This window comes from Leucoraja erinacea, chromosome 22 (genome assembly GCF_028641065.1).
Source record: "Leucoraja erinacea ecotype New England chromosome 22, Leri_hhj_1, whole genome shotgun sequence".
Lineage (NCBI taxonomy): Eukaryota > Metazoa > Chordata > Chondrichthyes > Rajiformes > Rajidae > Leucoraja > Leucoraja erinaceus.
In genome coordinates, this window is record NC_073398.1 from 7,292,604 (window position 1) to 7,310,871 (window position 18,268).

The following is an 18,268-nucleotide window of genomic DNA, read 5'->3' on the forward strand; positions in this document are numbered from 1 at the left end:
TGTTTGCATGTGTCTGTGTGTGCGTGTGTGCTTGCATGTGTGTGTGTGTGCCTGTATCTAGCTTTTAGTCTGCAAATTATTTCTAATAATTTAAGAGTGCTGAGAAGATTTGATCTTATAGAGGTGTATATGAAATATTTTTTTAATGCTCGAGTTTAAAAGCATTAAGCCCCTGTCCCACTGTACGAGGTAATTCAAGAGTTCTCCCGAGTTTTCACCTGATTCGAACTTGGAGAATGTCCTTAGAGGATCCGTAGGAGTTTGTGGATGTCTCGTAGCAGCTCGTACGAGTAAAAAGTAACAATTTTTTTCATCACAAGTATTTTTTTACTCATGGACATTTTACAGCGATGTCCTAAGTACCTACCGTTACTCGTACGAAACCGCTAGAGAGTGGGAGAAATTGGAGGAGTTAATGAAACATGGGGAGAACAGGTTCTAAGGATATGGTTGTGGAGGAATGGGAGTGTTTTATGAGGCAGCATTGGCTCCATGGGTCGAATGGCCTCCCTTACCTTTGTAAGGAAGTATATAAATATGAAACATTTTAATACTTTGATTCAGTTTCAATTAGTTTAATGATACAGCATGGAAACAGGCCCTTCGGCCCACTGAGTCCACACTGACCATCAATCACCCGTTCACGCTAGTTTTATGTTATCCAACTTTCTCGTCCACTCCCGGAACCCGCGGTCTCTGGCGCCGTTAGGCAGCAGTTCTACTGCTGCACCACTGAGCCGCTCTCCTGTCATGTAAACGTAGGAGGCCTTCAGAAATAGGCTGTGGGGAGAGAGGGGGGCAGGGAGTCTGGGACTGCTCTGGCTGTGGTTGCCCCATGCCGTTCTATGACTCAACTGTTGTTGATCAATTCAGAGTTAATCAATTCAGAGCAAAACATTCGGAAGGGGGTTGTGATTTAATTCAGAACTAATGGGAAAAACTAAAAATATGTCAATCGCTTAAGAATTCTTCAAAAAATGAATGGCGATGGGAGAAAGGTGAGAGGGTTGGGATGGGACTGCTGGAGAGGGAATGGGATGGAGAGAGGGATTACTGAGAAAGGGGGAGACAGAGTGATGGCAGAGAGGGGAGAAAGGGAGAAGGCTAGAAGGAAGAAAGTAACAAGACAGCAGAGTAGAATGAATGTTATCTATGCTCAATGCTGGCTTTAGTTAGTAACATTCAAGAATATTTCTCTTCATAGTTCTGCATCACTGAATCCTAGCTCTAACCTACACATGTCCTCTCCGCCATTAAATACACTCATAAACACCAAAGATCCTATAATGAGCAAGATAGTCCACTCGATGAAAAATACGTAGTTCGGTCATGGGCAGATTCATTGGTAATATTCGGCCCCATTTCCGCAACCAGCTTCCGTCTCCGCACCAAAGATCCCATAGCGGAGCAAAGATACTAGTGCGGAGACGGAAGCCGGTTACGGAAACATCCTCGTAAAAATCAAAGATCTTTGGTAAAATGTACTGGAGGACAGAGGATCTAAGGGGGTAGAGGAACAGAAAGAAATTTCCATTAGGCGAGAAATAGTATTGGGTAGGCTAATGGGACTGAAGGATGATAAATCCTCTGGGCCTGATGGTCTGCATCCCTGGGTCCTCAGGGAGGTGGCTCTAGAAATAGTGGATGCATTGGTGAGCATTTTCCAATGTTCAATAGGTTCAGGATCAGTTCCTGTGGATTGGAGGATAGTTAATGTTATCCCACTTTTCAAGAAAGGAACGAGAGAGAAAACGGAGAATTACAGACCAGTTAGCCTGACTTCGGTGGAGGGGAAAGATGCTGGAGTCAATTATTGAAGAGGTAAAAATTGGGCATTTGGATAGCAGTAAAAGGATTAGTCCAAGTCAGCATGGCTTTATGAAAGGAAAATCATGCTTGACTAATCTTCTGGAATTTTTTGAGGATGTGAAAAGTAAAATGGATGAAGGGGAGCCAGTGGATGTAGTGTATCTAGACTTTCAGAAAGCCTTTGATAAGGTCCCACACGGGAGACTGGTGAGTAAAATTCACTATATGGTATTGGAAGTAGGGTGTTGACATGGATAGAAAATTGGTTGGCAGACAGGAAGCAAAGAATAGCAATGAACGGGTCCTTTTCAGAATGGTAGGCAGTGGCAAGTGGAGTGCCGCAAGGCTCGATGTTGGGGCCGCAACTGTTTACCATATATATTAATGATTTGGAAGAGGGAATTAGGAGCAAGTTTGTGGATGACACAAAGCTGGGTGGCAGTGTGAACTGTGAAGAGGATGTTAGGTGGTTGCAGAGTGACCTGGACAGGTTGAGTGAGTGGGCAGATGCGTGGCAGATGCAGTATAATATAGATAAATGTGAGGTTATCCACTTTGGCGGCAAAAACAAGGGGGCAGATTATTATCTCAATGGGGTTAGGTTAGGTAAGGGGGAGGTACAGCGAGACCTGGGTGTCCTTGTACACCGGTCACTGAAAGGTGGCGTGCAGGCGCAGCAGGCAGTGAAGAAAGCTGATGGAATGTTGGCCTTCATAACACAAGGATTTCAGTATAGGAGTAGAGAGGTTCTTCTGCAGTTGTAGAGGGCTCTGGTAAGACCATATCTGGAATATTGTGGACAGTTTTGGTCTCCTAATTTGAGGAAGGATATCCTTATGATTGAGGCAGTGCAGCGTAGGCTCACGAGATTGATCCCTGGGATGGCGGGACTGTCATATGAGGAAAGATTGAAAAGACTAGGCTTGTATTCACTGGAGTTTAGAAGGATGAGGGGGCATCTTATAGAAACATATAAAAATTATAAAAGGACTGGGCAGTCTAGATGCAGATAAAATGTTCCCAATGTTGGGCGAGTCCAGAACCAGGGGCCACAGTCTTATAATAAAGGGGAGGCATTTAGAAATGAGGTGAGAAAAAACGTTTTCACCCAGAGAGTTGTGAATTTGTGGAATTCCCTGCCACAGAGGGCAGTGGAGGCCAAATCACTGAATGGATTTAAGAGAGAGTTAGACAGAGCTCTAGGAGTTGGTGGAATCAAGGGATATGGGGAGAAGGCAAGCACGGGTTATTGATTGGGGACGATCAGCCATGATCACAATGAATGGCGGTGCTGGCTCGAAGGGCCGAATGGCCTCCTCCTGCACCTATTTTCTATGTTTCTACGTTTCTATGTTTCTAAAATCTTCTCCTCATTTTCTTTCTGCCTCTCTGCCTCACAATAAAAAGCAAAAAGATGCTTATGTTCCTTCCACAGCGTGTGGGGAGTCTGGCCCGGATCAGCACGGCAGGGACGCCAGGGTAAAGTTGCGGGGAGGTTTGCAATGTAATTTTTATGTAATGTTGTCCCTTGTCTGGGTCTTGAGTCCAAAATAAAATTTATCATCTATATAAATCTCTGATCTTGACCGCTTTTGGCCCACTGTGCTGCGATTTCCGACAGAACGCCGCCACCTACGGCTGTCATTTTTGGCCACCTCGCTCAGAGCCCCTCTCCGCCTTACGGGTGCGGAGGATTTTTCCCATCGATGAAAAATCAGAGAGATATTAATGTTTTTGAACAATTCACCATTCACTCTGCTGCCCCTGCTGGAGGGAGAGGGAGGGACTATAAAACCAGGAAGTGGTGTGCCTCACTTAGTCTCTGCAAGATGGATGAAGCCAAGGGTCACGTCTCTCTGAGCAACACTGAACAAATGTCTACACAACTGTGAGTACCCTTAATGTGGTTTGAAAATGAAAATATGGTTTGTTTGAAGTAAAAAGGCACTGCCTGCAAATAGTTGTTTGTGTGCTTTGGCTTGAAGTTGAAAGGCACTACTTACTGCAAATTGTGGCTTGGGAGCTTTGGTTTAAAGTTGAAAGGCACTACGTACTGCAAATGGTGGCTTGGGTGTTTTGGCTTGAGGTTGAAAGGTACTGCAAATGATGGCTTGGGTGCTTGGGCTTGATGTTGAAAGGCACTACTTACTGCAAATGATGGCTTGGGTGATTTGGCTTGAAATTGAAAGGCACTTCTTACTGCACATGGTGGCTTGGGTGCTGTGGCTTGAAGTTGAAAGGCACTACTTACTGCAAATGGTGGCTTGGGAGCTTTGGTTTAAGGTTGAAAGGCACTACTTACTGCAAATGGTGGCTTGGGAGCTTTGGTTTAAAGTTGAAAGGCACTAATGCAAATGGTGGCTTGGGTGTATTGGCTTGAAGTTGAAAGGCACCTTCGTACTGCAAATAGTGGGTTGGGAGCTTTTGCTTGAAGTTGAAAGGCACTACCTACTGCAAATGGTGTGGGTTGATTTGCTTGAAATTGAAAGGCACTACTTACTGCACATGAAATGGTTGTTTGGGTGCTTTGACTTGAAGTTGAAAGGCACTACTTACTGCAAATGGTGGCAGGTGATTTGGCTTGAAGTTGAAAGGCACTAATTACTGCAAATGGTGGTGGGTGATTTGGCTTGAAGTTGAAAGGCACTTCTTACTGCAAATGGTGGCTTGGGTGCTTTGGCTTGAAGTTGAAAGGCACTAATAACTACTGCAAATGGTGGCTTGAAGTTGAAAGGCACTACTTACTGCAAATGGTGGCTTGGGTGTTTTGCTTGAAGTTGAAAGGCACTACTTACTGCAAATGATGGCTTGGGTGCTTTGGCTTGAAGTTGAATTGCACTATTTACTGCAAATGGTGGTTTGGGAGCTTTACCTTGAAGTTTAAAATAATCACCATTCTCTCTGCTGCACCTGCTGGAGGGAGGGGGAGGGACTAGAAAACCAGGAAGTGGTGTGCCTCACACTCTCTGCAAGATGGATGAAGCCAAGGGTCACGTCTCTATGAGCTCTGAATAACTGAACAAATGTCTACACAACTGTGAGTACCCTTAATGTGCTTTGAAAATGAAAATATCGTTTGTTTGAAGTAAAAGGCACTACCTGCAAATGGCTGTTCGGGTGCTTTGGCTTGAAGTTGAAAGGGACTACTTACTGTAAATGGTGGCTTGGGTGCTTTGACTTGAAGTTGAAAGGCAATACTTACTGCAAATGGTGGCTTGGATGTTTTGGCTTGAAGTTGAAAGGTGCTAATTACTGCAAATGGTGGCTTGGGTGTTTTGGCTTGTTAAAATGCACTATTTACTGCAAAAGATGGCTTGGGAGCTTTGGTTTAAAGTTGAAAGGCACTACATTGCAAATGGTGGCTTGGGAGCTTTGACTTGAAGTTGAAAGGCACTATTTACTGCAAATGGTGGCATGCAGTTGAAAGGCACTACTTACTGCAAATGGTGGCTTGGGTGCTTTGGCTTGAAGTTGAAAGGCACTGCTTACTGCAAATGGTGGCTTGGGTGCTTTGGCTTGAAGTTGAAAGGCACTACTTACTGCAAATGGTGGCTTGGGTGCTTTGGGTTTAAGTTGAATGGCACTACTTACTGCAAATGACGGCTTGCGTGCTTTGGCTTGAAGTTAAAGGGCACTACTGCAAATGCACTTACTTCCTGTTAGCACTGTATATTGATTTAAGATAAAATGCTACCACTTGCGGCTGTGATTTTTGGCCACCTTACTCAGTCCCCCCTCTGCTGAGCAGGTGCAGAGAATTCTTCCCATCAATGAAAAATAAAAGTGTTATTAATTTAAAAAATGTTGAGAATCTCTCTCCTGTCAATCACGCCCTGAAAGCCACATCTTTTCTGGTGGGAGGGGGAGGGGTTATAAAATCCGGAAGTGTGGGTGTAGCTCAGTCTCTGTATGATGGGGAAGGGAGAGGTCATGACTCTGTCTGAGCTGTGAATCAACTGAACACACTGAATGTCTACTGAACTGTGAGTTTGGTGTTTTGTGTTGTTTTATAATGGTTTCACCCTGCATGAAATGGTATGAAGCTGCATTTGAATTTGGTGGCCTTCGACCCTGCTTGAAGTGGAATGAAACTGCACTTGAATTTGGCGGCCTTGCATCCTGCTTGAAGTGGTATGAAACTGCACTGAATTTGGTGGCCTTGCACCCTGCTGAAAGTGGTATGAAACTGCACTGAATTTGGTGGCCTTGCACCCTGCTGAAAGTGGTATGAAACTGCACTTGAATTTGGTGGCCTTGCACCTTGCTTGAAATAGAATTTCAAGGAATAGTCATGAGTCAACTGCCAGCCCACCAGCCGTGAGTTAGCTGCCAGCAGATCAGGTTTGAGGGACTGAGCTGCCACCCCAAGAACCCATACCAGCCCTCCAGAAAGCCCCCCCCCCCCCCCCCCCACTGGCCATCAATATTGAAATTGGTGGAGAGGTGGAATATTGCATCGGGGGACCAACCCTCCCGTGTGAACATGGGACCCAACGGGTCCCACTTAGTCTAGTTTTATATATATAAAAGTCTGGAGAAATATATATGTGTGTGGTATATGATTATATACATCTATATCACATTCATTTTTGTGTGTATGTGTGTTCTTTCCTACACAATCTAATCAGTTGTATGGTCGCTGAATAAAACACAGCACATGAGCCATTTAAAAAGAATTTTTTTAAAAAGTAAAAAGAAAAAAAAACATTAAAAAAAGAAAATGAACACAATTATAATTTATTAACACAAACTGTTCCCCCGCAACGTTGATTACACTGCGAGTGGGATATACAAAGTCGGGACAGGTTACTGAAATGGCCGAAGAAATGGCCCACGTTCCGCTCCGTTGCGTACTACACGTCTGCCCATTGGATTTAGCAGGAGTGGACTATCTTGCTCGCTATGGGATCTTTGATAAAGACTGAGAGGGTGCAGGCTATCTCAGCAAAACTGATAGTAGATACTTGGATTTCTTACTTTGAGGATTTTGAAGCAGAACAATGGGCTTCTGCAAATGAATTAAATGGGCGGCTCAGTGGCCCAGCGGGTAAAGCTGCTGCCTCACAGCGCCTGAGTACCGGGTTCGATCCCGACCCTGGGTGCTCTCTGAGTATGGAGTTTGTACACTTTCCCTGAGATTGCGTGCGGGTTTACTCGTGGTTGTTCTGTTTTCCTGCCACACCCCAAAGGCAGGCGGGCTTTTAGGCTAAATGGCATCTGTAAATTGTCCCTAGTGTGTAGGATAGAACTACTGCATGGTGATCGCTGGTCGGTGCGGACTCTGTGGGCGGAAGTGCCTGTTTCCAAGCTGTATCTCTAAAGTTAAAACTAAAACTAAACAGCCCCAAGATGTGAGGGTTTGTAGGTTAATGGCCCTCTGTAAAAATTGCCCTTGGAATTGCCCCTGATGTGTCGGGAGTGGGTGCAAAAGTGGGAACGTAGAACTAATGTGGAATGGGTGATTGATAGTCAGTGTGAACTCGGCAGGCTGAAGGGCCTGTTAAACTAAACCACTATTGGATCCACAAAGTGCTGGAGTAACTCAGCAGGGAGACAAAAATGCTGGAGAAACTCAGCGGGTGAGGCAGCATCTATGGAGCTAAGGAAATAGGGTCGATTTCCTTCTTCAGACTGACCGACTCAGCAGGTCAGGCAGCATCTCTGGAAAAAAGGAATGGGTGAAGTTTTCGGCTTGGAACCTTCCTTCAGACTGAAAGATAAAGAAGGCCGGAACAAAATAGAGCCGGCAACAGATTACTTCAGGAAGGGTGGAGTCCATAATGGCCCATTGTTGGCTGGTGCTAACGACAGGGATACAAGGATGCGAACAGTGGACCTAGTAGAACAAGGAGGGGGGAGGGAGAATGGGGGAGTTATGTGAAATGAGAGAAATCAATGTTCATACCACTGGGTTGCAAGCTGCCCAAGTGAAATATGATAGGGCAAGAGATACTTAACAGGCAGAGAGGGTGGGCAGTTTTAGCGATGGTTTGCTCCTGTTGCTTTTCATGCCGTGCCTCTGTGTGCTTCCAAGGAAAGTAATTCATGTTCAACAATGCTCTACTAAATACTACCCTTTTCATTTTTATTGGGCCTCTAATGCATATTTCACACTCGGCCAACAAAGTTAACTTCACAGAAAGACAAACACCTCCAGCTTTAAAAAAAAAAATTCTCAATAACAGCCTTTAATAGAATCCAAATAACTTAGTTATTACAGTTAATTCATGTAATACCAGCAGGTTTCTTTAAATTAAAAACATGCAGGGATCTCTTACATAAAGCAATAAACCTGGTCATATCCATATGATTGTTCCATAGCAAAACCATCGGCAGGAACAGTGAAACGAGAGCACAATTGCTTGAAATTCTATGATAGGTGAGCACTTTCGTTCTCTACTGAGTCTGGAGCTATCACAAGAACCTACTAACTTGAAGAAGAATGAACCAGGATTGCTCTGAGTTCTAGCGTTGGAGATATCTCTGGAGTTCTTTGTTGTATAGTCCCACGCTGTCTCTCTTGCCGTAAGTGTTCGAACCTACATTCGTCGGTGTGTAAACAGCACCCAGATTCTTGTTGGAACGGCTCAAAAAGTCCACCAGGCGTTGTGTCACACAGGTGGCAGTGTTGCACTTCCTCTTTTTAACACGGAAGCTGCAAGAGTAAATTAAACCAAATAGACTCAATTAGTGTACGAAGGAACTGCAGATGCTGGTTTACACCGAAGATAGACACAAAAAGCTGGAGTAACTCAGCGGGTCAGGCAGGATTTTTGGAGAAAATTAATAGGTGATGTTTCGGGTCGAGACCCTTCATCAGACCTGTTAGTTTAGTTTGATTTAGTTTAGAGACACAGTGCAGAAACAGGCCCTTCGACCCACCAAGTACACAAGGGTTTCGGCCCGAAACGTTGCCTATCTCCTTTGCTCCTGCTGCACCCGCTGAGTTTCTCCAGCATTTTTGTGTACACACAGACTAATGATCCCCGTACATTAACATTATCCTACACACACTCTGAACAATTTTACAATTTTTTACCAAAACCAATCAACCTACAAACCTGCATGTCTTTGGAGTGTGGGACGAAACCGGAGCACCAGGAGAAAACCCAGGCAGGTCATGGGGAGAACGTAAAACTCCGAGCAGGCAACACCCATAGTCAGGATTGAACCAGGGTCTCTGGCGCTGTAAGGCAGCAACACCAGCCCTCAGCAACCATTCTGCACCATTAGAGTGTGTAGGAAGGAAGTGCAGATGCTGGTTTACACCAAAGATAGACACAAACTACTGGAGTAACTCAGCAGGTCAGGCAGCATCTCTGGAGAAAAGGAATAGGTGGAGTTTCGGGTTGGATGCCTTCAGAGTGAAAGATAGAGAAGGCGAGAACAAAACAGGGCTGGCAACAGATGACCTCAGAAAGGGTTTAGTCAGCAATGGCCGAATATTGGCTGGGGAAGAATACAAACAGTGGAAGTAAGAGGGCAACTAGGATGGAGGACAATTAGAGTTCAGGTCCACTTTTGTTGTCGATTTTCTGGCAACTGATGGTCCGGCACCTCGTTTAATCCGGACAAAATTACGAGAGCCAGATTAGTTCACTGGCCAGCTATAGATTTGTGATTAGCTCAACAATTCTAGTAACATTCTAAAATTTGCCACTTTGGAAGCGCAATATTCTTTGTAGATACAGTAATTACTAAATCATTTTCACTCATACCGTACTAATGAATTGATATCAATTATACCTGTACTAATGTGTTACATCAATCATTTCATTCACATGTAATTTACAATTAATATTTGTGTTATTTAAGCTTCTAGCAGTTGCTGGTGCTTTAGAGACATGGGATGGGTCAGAGGTGTATTGTATCATTATTATGTGACCTCTGCTGCTCCAGCAAAACAGATAATCCAGCCAGGCTCTGGAACCAAGGGTGCCGGAAAATCAGTGATGTATATATCGATATTAATATTCTGTTACATTAGTTAGGGTTTTCAGGAAATGACGAGAGCAATATGATTGTAGCATGATTCTGCTCTACAAGAGGACATTTAGGAACTGGAGACACTAGGAACTGCAGATGCTGGTTTGAAAAAAAAAACCCCACAAAGTGCTGGAGTAACTCAGCAGGTCAGGCGGCAGCTATGGAGAACATGCATTGGTGACATTTTGGGTCGGGACACTTCTTCAGACTGATTGTAGTGGGGTGGGGGGGGGGGAGAATGTACCTCATCTGCTGCATTTGGTTCTCCCGATGTGGCCTCCTTTACAATGGCCAGACCAAGCGTAGACTCGGTGACCGTTTCGGTCAACACATGCATTCGGTCTGCCAAGGCCTGCTAGATTTCTGGTTGCTAACCATTTTAACTCCCCTTCCCATTCCCTCACTAACCCTTTCTGTCCTGGGCCTCTTCCACTGCCACAGTGAGGCCACACGCAAACTGGAGGAACAGCACCTCATATTCCACGGGTAGCTTACAACCGAATGGTAGGAACATTGAATTCTCCAAATATATAGGTTACAACAACCTCCCCTCCATTTTTAACTCTCCCTTTCCTGTGCCCCACTCTGATGTGCACCCATTTACCCCACTATCCCGCTTTCCTTTCCTCTTCCCACTATTTCCAGCTGTGACATGTCCACTGTATCCAAAAACACATTGAATCAACATATCTAAGTTTGACAGGAGCCGTGGGTAATGAGAGAACCTGGCCTTGACAGATTACATAACAAGCCTATTATCTGCCACACTTTGTCCTGCCCCACCTCTCTTCCAATTTTCTCCCCCGCTCTACACTGAGTCTGAAGAAGTGTCCCGACCCGAAACATCACCTATAGATGTTCTCCAGAGATGCTGCCTGACCTGCTGAGTTACTCTAGCACTTTTATCTACCTATTCCCTTATTTCACAATGGGTTCACTGACTTTTGTTTAAGAAGGAACTGCAGATGCTGGAAAATCGAAGGTAGACAAAAATGCTGGAGAAACTCAGCGGGTGAGGCAGCATCTATGGAGTGAAGGAAATAGGCAACGTTTCGGGTCGGGTCTGAAGAAGGGTTCGACCGGAAATGCTGCCTATTTCCTTCGCTCCATAGATGTTGCCTCACCCACTGGGCTTACTGACTTGTTATCTTGCGTTCTGGAATGTAACCTCCTTGCTCATTGATCAGACTTCTAATGGCAGGGGGCACAGGCCTCTGCAAATGTTAGTATTTTGAGCACAAAGTGCTGGAGGAACTGTGGGAATGGACAGATGATGTTTTGGGTCGGGACCCTTCAGACTCATCAGTCTAATGAAGGGCCCTGACCCAAAACATCCTGATCCTTCACAGATGCTGCCTGACCTGCTGAGTTACTCCAACACTATTTGTTTTTCCAGTAGCAGAAGTCTATTAAAAAATGTATCTCAGCTTCCATCCCTGCTCTGATCATGACACCACACAGTTTAAATACAGCTCCCTCTAATAACGGAGTTGATTTGATTTAATTGTTCGATACATAATTGCTTTGTTGGTTGTTAATCTAACTTCTCAATGAGTAGAGTAGGTGTGATATTTTAATATAGCTCCCAGCTAACATGTTAATTTTAATTTCTCTGAATTCCCTCAAAATTATCTCCTGCCGATTATGTCCTGTGATTTGGCATTTGTCCTGTTGTGGCCAAATTCATTCAAGGGATGTGGACTTTGCAAACTGAGTCAGCATATAGAAAACATAGAAACATAGAAATTAGGTGCAGGAGTAGGCCATTCGGCCCTTCGAGCCTGCACCGCCATTCAATATGATCATGGCTGATCATCCAACTCAGTATAATTGCCCTGTCCCTAATTGCAATTGAGAAGGTGGTAGTGAGCTGCCTTCATGAGCCCCTGCAGTCCTCGGGGTGTGGGTATTGGGGAGAGAGTTCCAGGGTTTTAGCCTGGTGACGATGAAGGAATGGCGATATGTTTCTAAGTTAGGATGGTGTGTGACTTGGAGGGCAACTTCCAAATGATGGAGTTCCCATTCTTTTGCTGCCCTTGTCCTTCTAGCAGTTGGATGGAGCTGTCTGAGGAAGCTTAGCGTGAGGTGGCACGTGGCGGGATTCTTGCCGAGGCGTCACAGCCTTGGAACCGGGAACACGCCCAGAGGCTCCAAAGGTTCGGCCGCGGGACCCGGACCCTGCTCCTCCCCCGAACACTGGAGAACCGGTGAGGAAGGAGACGTCAGACACGAGGAGCAAGGGCCAACAAGAGGGTGAACTGTGGTATTGCCTCCAGCGTCTGCAAGCCGCACACCCCCAGGACACAAAGATGGACGGGCGATGTGAGGGACATCGGTTTGCGCGCCGATCCTGTCGAAGGCGATGGAGGGAGGCTCTGCAGGAGCCTGGGGCTCACCAGGATCAGCAACCGCTCCAGTAGACTGAGCGCGTGGGTGAACCGGACTTTGGAAATGGTGCACGTGTAAATATGCAAAAATAATTAAACGTTTGACAAATAAAGCACAATGGAAATAAAGCACCATTGAATGATTGAAGCATTCATACCCAACGGTTTGAGCATTGAAAGACACAAAGTGCTGGAGTAGCTCAGCGGGTCAGGTAGAATCTCTGGAGAACATGGAATCCAGGTGACGTTTCAGGCTTGGACCCTTGGTTAGTTGCTGCAGTGCATCCTATAGATGGTACAAACTGCTGCAACTGTGCCTCGCTGGTGGAGTGAGTCAACGGTTGTGGAATGAGTCCTACACTGAACGTGGTATTTATGATGGAGTTATCACATCTCCAAATTGCACAGACAACTGCGAGCCAAAGCCTCGCCTGTCCATTCCCTCCACAAATGCTGCCTGAAACGCCGACTTCCTCCAGCAGTTGGCGCTTTGCTCAAGATTCCAGCATCTGCTGTTCCTTGTGTCTCTCTCTGTAAATTATCTCTTAGAATAAGTCATTTGCACGATCTGGTGAACCTCTGGAATTATCTTCTCTGGAGGATTTTGTGGATGATTCGGGCATTTAAAAAGTAGATACATACCCCGTGCGCCTAATTTTTTTCTGTTCTTAATTTTATATTCAAAAGGAGTCAACGGGAATGTGAGTTTGGAAAGGTTGTCGGGAAGTCAGGGGGAGACGTGACTAATGGGATTGCTCCATTGGCATAGACTCGGTGGCACCTGTTGCCCCCTTGTGCACCTTAATCAATAAACTTTGCTATTGCATTTTCTTTAAAGCCCTTTCTTAATTTTGGAAATCACAACACAGCACATTACAGTAGTTTGCACATTCTTCCAGTGGCTGCAAGGGTTTTAGTTTAGTATAGTTTCGTTTAGCGATACAGTGCGGAAACAGGCCCTTCAGCCCATCGAGTCCGCACCGACCAGCGATCCCCGCACATTAACACACTAGGGACAGTTTACACTTATACCAAGCCAATTAACCTACAAACTTGTACGTCTTTGGATGTAGGAGGAAACCCAAGATCTCGGAGAAAACCCACGTGGCCACGGGGAGAACGTACAAACTCCATACAGACAGCATCCGTAGTCGGGATCGAACCCGGGTCTCCGGTGCTGCAAGCGCTCTAAGGCAGCAACTTTACCGCTGCACCACAGTGCCGCCCAGTTTTTTCCGGTTTCCTCCCACATCCCAAAGACGTGCATGTTTGTAGGTTAATTGACTACTGTAAATTCTCCCTCATGTGTAGGATAGAACTTAGGTACAGCACAATGGCTCAGCGGTAGAGTTGCTGCCTTACAGCGTCAGAGACCCGGGTTCGTTCCTGACTCTGTATGGAGCTTGTACGTTTTCCCTGTGATCATGTGGGTTTTCTCCAGGTGCTCCGGTTTCCTCCACACTCCAAAGACGGCCAGGTTAATTGGCTTTGGTAAGTTGTAAAATTCTCCCTAGTATGTAGAATAGTGTTAGTGTACGGGTGCTCGCGGGTCGGCGCGGACTTGGTGGGCCGAAGGGTCTGTTGTCACGCTGTATCTCTAAAGTCTAAAATCTAAACTAGTGTATGGGTGATCGCTGGTAGGCATGGACTCGGTGGGCCGAATAACATGTTTTCATGCTGTACTCTCTATCTATGCACATGTATGTACGCACCATGGTACGAACATTGAATTCTTCAATTTTAGGTAACTAACTAACAACCACACCCATTTGTAATTCTCCCCCCCTTGCTTGTGCCCCACCCAGATGTGAACCCATTTCTCCCACCATCCCTGCCCACCTTTCCCCTCTTCCACTGAGATCCATTCCTCTGGCTTTACATTTCACACCTCTTCCCTCCTTATCTCACATCCTTTTGCCTTCTTCCCACCTCTGACCTTTGTCCACCCATCTTAGTTTGGTTTAGAGATACAGCATGGAAACAGGCCCTTTGGCCCACCGAGTCTACACGATCACCCATTCACAATAGTTACACTAGGGTATTCCTCTTTCTCATCCACTCCGCTACACATCAGGGGCAATGTACAGAGGCCAATTAATCCACAAACCCGCATGTTTTAAGGGATGTGGGAGGAAACTGGAGCAGCCATGCGGTAACAGGGAGACCGTGCAAACTCCACACACAGACAGCATTCAGCTGATTTCTCCATTGGGAATTGCCATTGACTCAATGGCACCCATTGTCCCCTTCCGCACAATAATAAACGTATTGTTTTAGTTTTGCATTTTCTTCAGAGTCCTTTCTTGATTTTAGAGATCAGAACTCCACACAGTGCAGGTCTATATGTGACAGGTCGGGATAGAACCCGGTGCTGCGAGGCAACGGTTCTACCTGCTGCAAATTCTACCTCCTCCCCTCTCCCATAAGGTATAGAAACGTGAAAACGCACACCTCCAGATTCAGGGCCAGCTTCTTCCCAGCTGTTATCAGGCAACTGAATCATCCTACCACAACCAGATAGCAGTGCTGAACCACCATCTACCTCTTTGGTGCCCCTTGGACTATCCTTAATCGGACTTTGTTGGCTTTACCTTGCACTAAACATTATTCCCTTATCATGTATCTATACACTGTAAATGGCTCGATTGTGATCATGTATTGTCTTTCTGCTGACTGGATAGTACGCAACAAAATGTTTTCAATGTACCTACGTGCACGTGACAATAAACTAAACTAAACTAAAGTAACCTGCACCACTGTACCTCCCTTAGCCTGGTGTGTAGGATCATGCAGAATGCGATGATGGTACCTCTTTGCCATAAGAAGCTGTTGTGCAGGTAAAGCAGCTGGCCAGCCAAACGGAGACCTCTTCCTCAGCACAGGGACCTCCCAGGACTTCCACCCAGGAAGCACAGCATCGGGGTCACTGGAAACGACAGCGTCCCTAATTCAATGGGAAGCAACAAACAAAATAAACATCAAACATAGAACAATTACAGCAGGGGGAACAGGCCCTTCGGCCTGCTAAGTCTGTGCCGAACATGATGCCATGATACAAATGGCTACGCAGGGGATGGAGGGATGTGGATCTCGTGGAGGTTAGCTTATCCTCACAGTCTCCATGTACAATGCATTCAATATCTGTAAGCCTCCAACGTTCTTGGACAAACAAGGAACTTTAGATGACGGTTTACACAAAAAAAAGATACAAAGTGCTGGAGTAACTCAGCAGGTCAAGCAATATTTCTGGAAAACCTGGATAGGTGAAGTTTCACCCATTGCGTACATTGGACTTTGTCCATGGCACAATGCTGTGAACTATATTCTGCACCCTTTGCTCTACATATTATACCCGAGTTTGGCTTGTTTATATTCATGTACAGTATTATCCGATTTAATTGGGTAGCTTGCAAAAACAAAGCATTACACTGTAGCTGGGTACATGTGATACTAAAAAACTGAAGCTGGCATAGATATGGCAAGCAGCAAGTTGATTACAACAGCATTGTAAATGAAAAGCACATTTTTGATTTCAACATTACGTTGGTCCCCAACTCAACCACACTTGGATCTTTGCAGTGTTTGCATTCCAACAACGGTCTGCTTTTTAAAGCCCCAAATTAAACCTACTTCTCGTGTTTACTGGCTTATTATCACTGGTGTAATGTTGATGAGATTTTAAATGCAGTAGCAATCCAGTCCAAACAAAACGTCCCGACCTGAAGCGCCACCTGTCCATGTTCTCCAGAGATGCTGCCTGACCAGCTGAGTTACTCCAGCACTTTGTATCTTCATATTTATAAACAGACGTCTCCAGTTCCGTGTTTCTCCAAGAAAGTTGGAGGGTTTCGGACCGTTTAGGAGACTGTGAGCAAGATTATGGCAACATCTCCTCCAATATCTGTGCTGGATTAATCGAAGCTCTCATTGTTGAGGTCGGGTCCTGCAGTATGGAGACAGACCCACCCTTTCGGACCAACCTACCCAAAGGCGCTGCGGGTGGAGCTGCTGCCTCACGGCGCCAGGGACCCGGGTTCGATCCTGACCTCGGGTGCTGTCAGTGTGTGGAGTTTGCACGTTCTCTCTGTGACCGTGGGGGTTGCCTCCCACGTCCCAAAGACGTGCGGGTTTGTAGATCTATCGGCTTCTGTAAATCGCCCCTTGTGAGTAGGACCAAGGATGTGCAGAGAGTGGACGAGAAATTGGGGATAACACAAAACTCGGTGTCGGCGTGGACTCGGTGGGCTGATTGACCCGTTTCCAAAGTAAACCTAAACTACTCGTTGGTTATCTTATCTCATTCACCCTCCACATATGCTGCCCGACCCGCTGAGTAGACACTCCGGCTTTTTGTGTCTACCTTCGGTTTAAACCAGCGCCTGCAGTTCCATTCTACATATTACAATCAACTAACCTTAGCCGACGCATAAAACCGGTAACAATGCACACATACCTGATCGCGACAGCCTGTAACCGGTCCAGCGAGCTGAGAGATACCGAGACGAAGAGGAGAATGGTGGATAATTTCAGACAGTGCATGGCTTCAAACGCCGAGACGCCGATTCAGCAGGTAAGATACTGGGATAAAACTTTTTCAGCGACTCGCACACACACACATAAAGCGAGTCTCCTGAACTTGCGCTGAAACCAACCGCACCGGGTAACTGTTAAAGGCGAAGAAGCGAATTAGTTAGAAGTGCATGCATTGAATTGAATGTTAAGAGTTACAGCAGAGTGAGCGTTACTTCCCATCTGCAACATCAAATTGGACATTAATTTCAATCATTAATTTCATGCTGGAAACATTTTACCCGCAAAGAGAAATGAAATAACTCTTATTTCCAATTATGAGGATGCTTGCGTGCAAAGATCCTATAGCGTGCAAGCTGTGATCTGCGGTTAGAGGGGCTAGGGGAGAGGAGATGGGATTTGGACACGGATAGAGGGGACAAAGTTGGGAGGGAGTTTGCAACCCCCCCCCCCCCCCCCCGTGTTAGCTCCTCTGGTTTCTACTTACTGGGAGTTGAGGCAGGATCTCAGGTGGAATTCAACCACGCAGGGGATATCCCCGTGTCTGCAGCTCGCAAGGTCTCTGCTCCTTCGCCTTGTTCATTGCCGGCGAGAGCAACTGGTCTTTTAAAGCCCTGCGCCCCTCGGTGTTATTTTGACGTCAGCCTGCTGAAGAGATATCCAGTGAGGGGAAATTCACTCGAGAAATCCTCTGTAGATTGGGTCAATGCCCCAGTTGAAACCTAGGCGTCAACAGTGGCGCCTACAGACAGGCACAGTGCTGCTGTACGTCAGCCCAACTAACTCACAGCGAGACAGTACCTGAATCACTCTACCTACACCCACTTTATAGAGTTTGCACAGCTCCAACGTCAACAGATAGAGGTAGAAGTTGGACAGACGTGGACTGTTTTCTTTGTAACGCTGGAGCCTGAGAGAAGGGCAGGTAGAAGTATTAGAGGCATAGACAGGGCAGACAGTCAGAACATTTCCCCTCGGGATGGAAACAATCAAACACTAGAGGGCATAGCTTTAAGGGGAGAGGGGGGATTAAATGAGATGTGTGGGGGTAAGTTTTTTATTAGTGTGTTTCTGGAACGCGCTGCCAGGGGTGGTGGGGGAGGCGGATACAATAGTGATGCTCTGGAAGGCGACTCCGGATTGTCAAAGCTGCCACAGACAGACATAAAAACAGTTTTATCCACGAGTAGTTGCTCTACTCAACAGCCAAAAAATCTGTAGCCTCCCTTTGATCTGGTATTTTGTTGGTTCACATGCTTGATCAATGGTGTGTTATCATTAATGTTTTATTATTATTCATGTTTAGTGTTTTCTGAGTCATTCGTAACTGTCACTGTATGTCATGTTGTTACTTGTGGGCGCAGCACCAAGGCAAATTCCTTGTATGTGAATACTTGGCCAATAAACTTACTTAGATATTTTTGAACAGGCACATGGATATGCAGGGAAATGGGGGGGGGGGGGGGGGGGGGGGGGGGGGGGGGGGGGGGGGTATATGGATTGTGTGCAGGCAGATAAGAGTTGGTCTTGGCATGATGTTCGGCACAGACATTGTG

At 45.9% G+C, this 18,268-nt stretch overlaps 1 protein-coding gene across 2 annotated transcripts; it reads right to left on the reverse strand.

The window, feature by feature from the left end:
* Positions 1-6,534: 6,534 nt before the first annotated feature.
* On the reverse strand, positions 6,535-17,704 carry LOC129707682 (islet amyloid polypeptide). Of its 2 annotated transcripts, none has more exons than XM_055652873.1 (4): positions 17,200-17,704; positions 16,636-16,823; positions 14,992-15,126; positions 6,535-8,464 (listed from the first exon to the last, which is right to left on the reverse strand). In XM_055652873.1, exons 2-4 carry the CDS (start codon positions 16,719-16,721, stop codon positions 8,275-8,277), a joined length of 411 nt encoding a protein of 136 aa, XP_055508848.1. In that variant the 5' UTR covers positions 16,722-16,823; positions 17,200-17,704; the 3' UTR covers positions 6,535-8,274. The 2 variants fall into 2 exon arrangements, with proteins under 2 accessions (XP_055508848.1, XP_055508846.1); XM_055652871.1 differs by having other exon boundaries at positions 16,636-16,846.
* Between the last annotated feature and the right edge of the window lie 564 nt (positions 17,705-18,268).

Coding starts and splice junctions, on each gene's coding strand:
- LOC129707682 (XM_055652873.1), bottom strand. CDS start 16,721: ATGCACTGTCTGAAATTATCCACCATTCTCCTCTTCGTCTCGGTATCT. Junction 15,127..16,635: donor TTACAGGCTGTCGCGATCAG/GTATGTGTGCAT, acceptor CCATTGAATTAG/GGACGCTGTCGTTTCCAGTG. Junction 8,465..14,991: donor CAGCTTCTTATGGCAAAGAG/GTACCATCATCG, acceptor TTACTCTTGCAG/CTTCCGTGTTAAAAAGAGGA.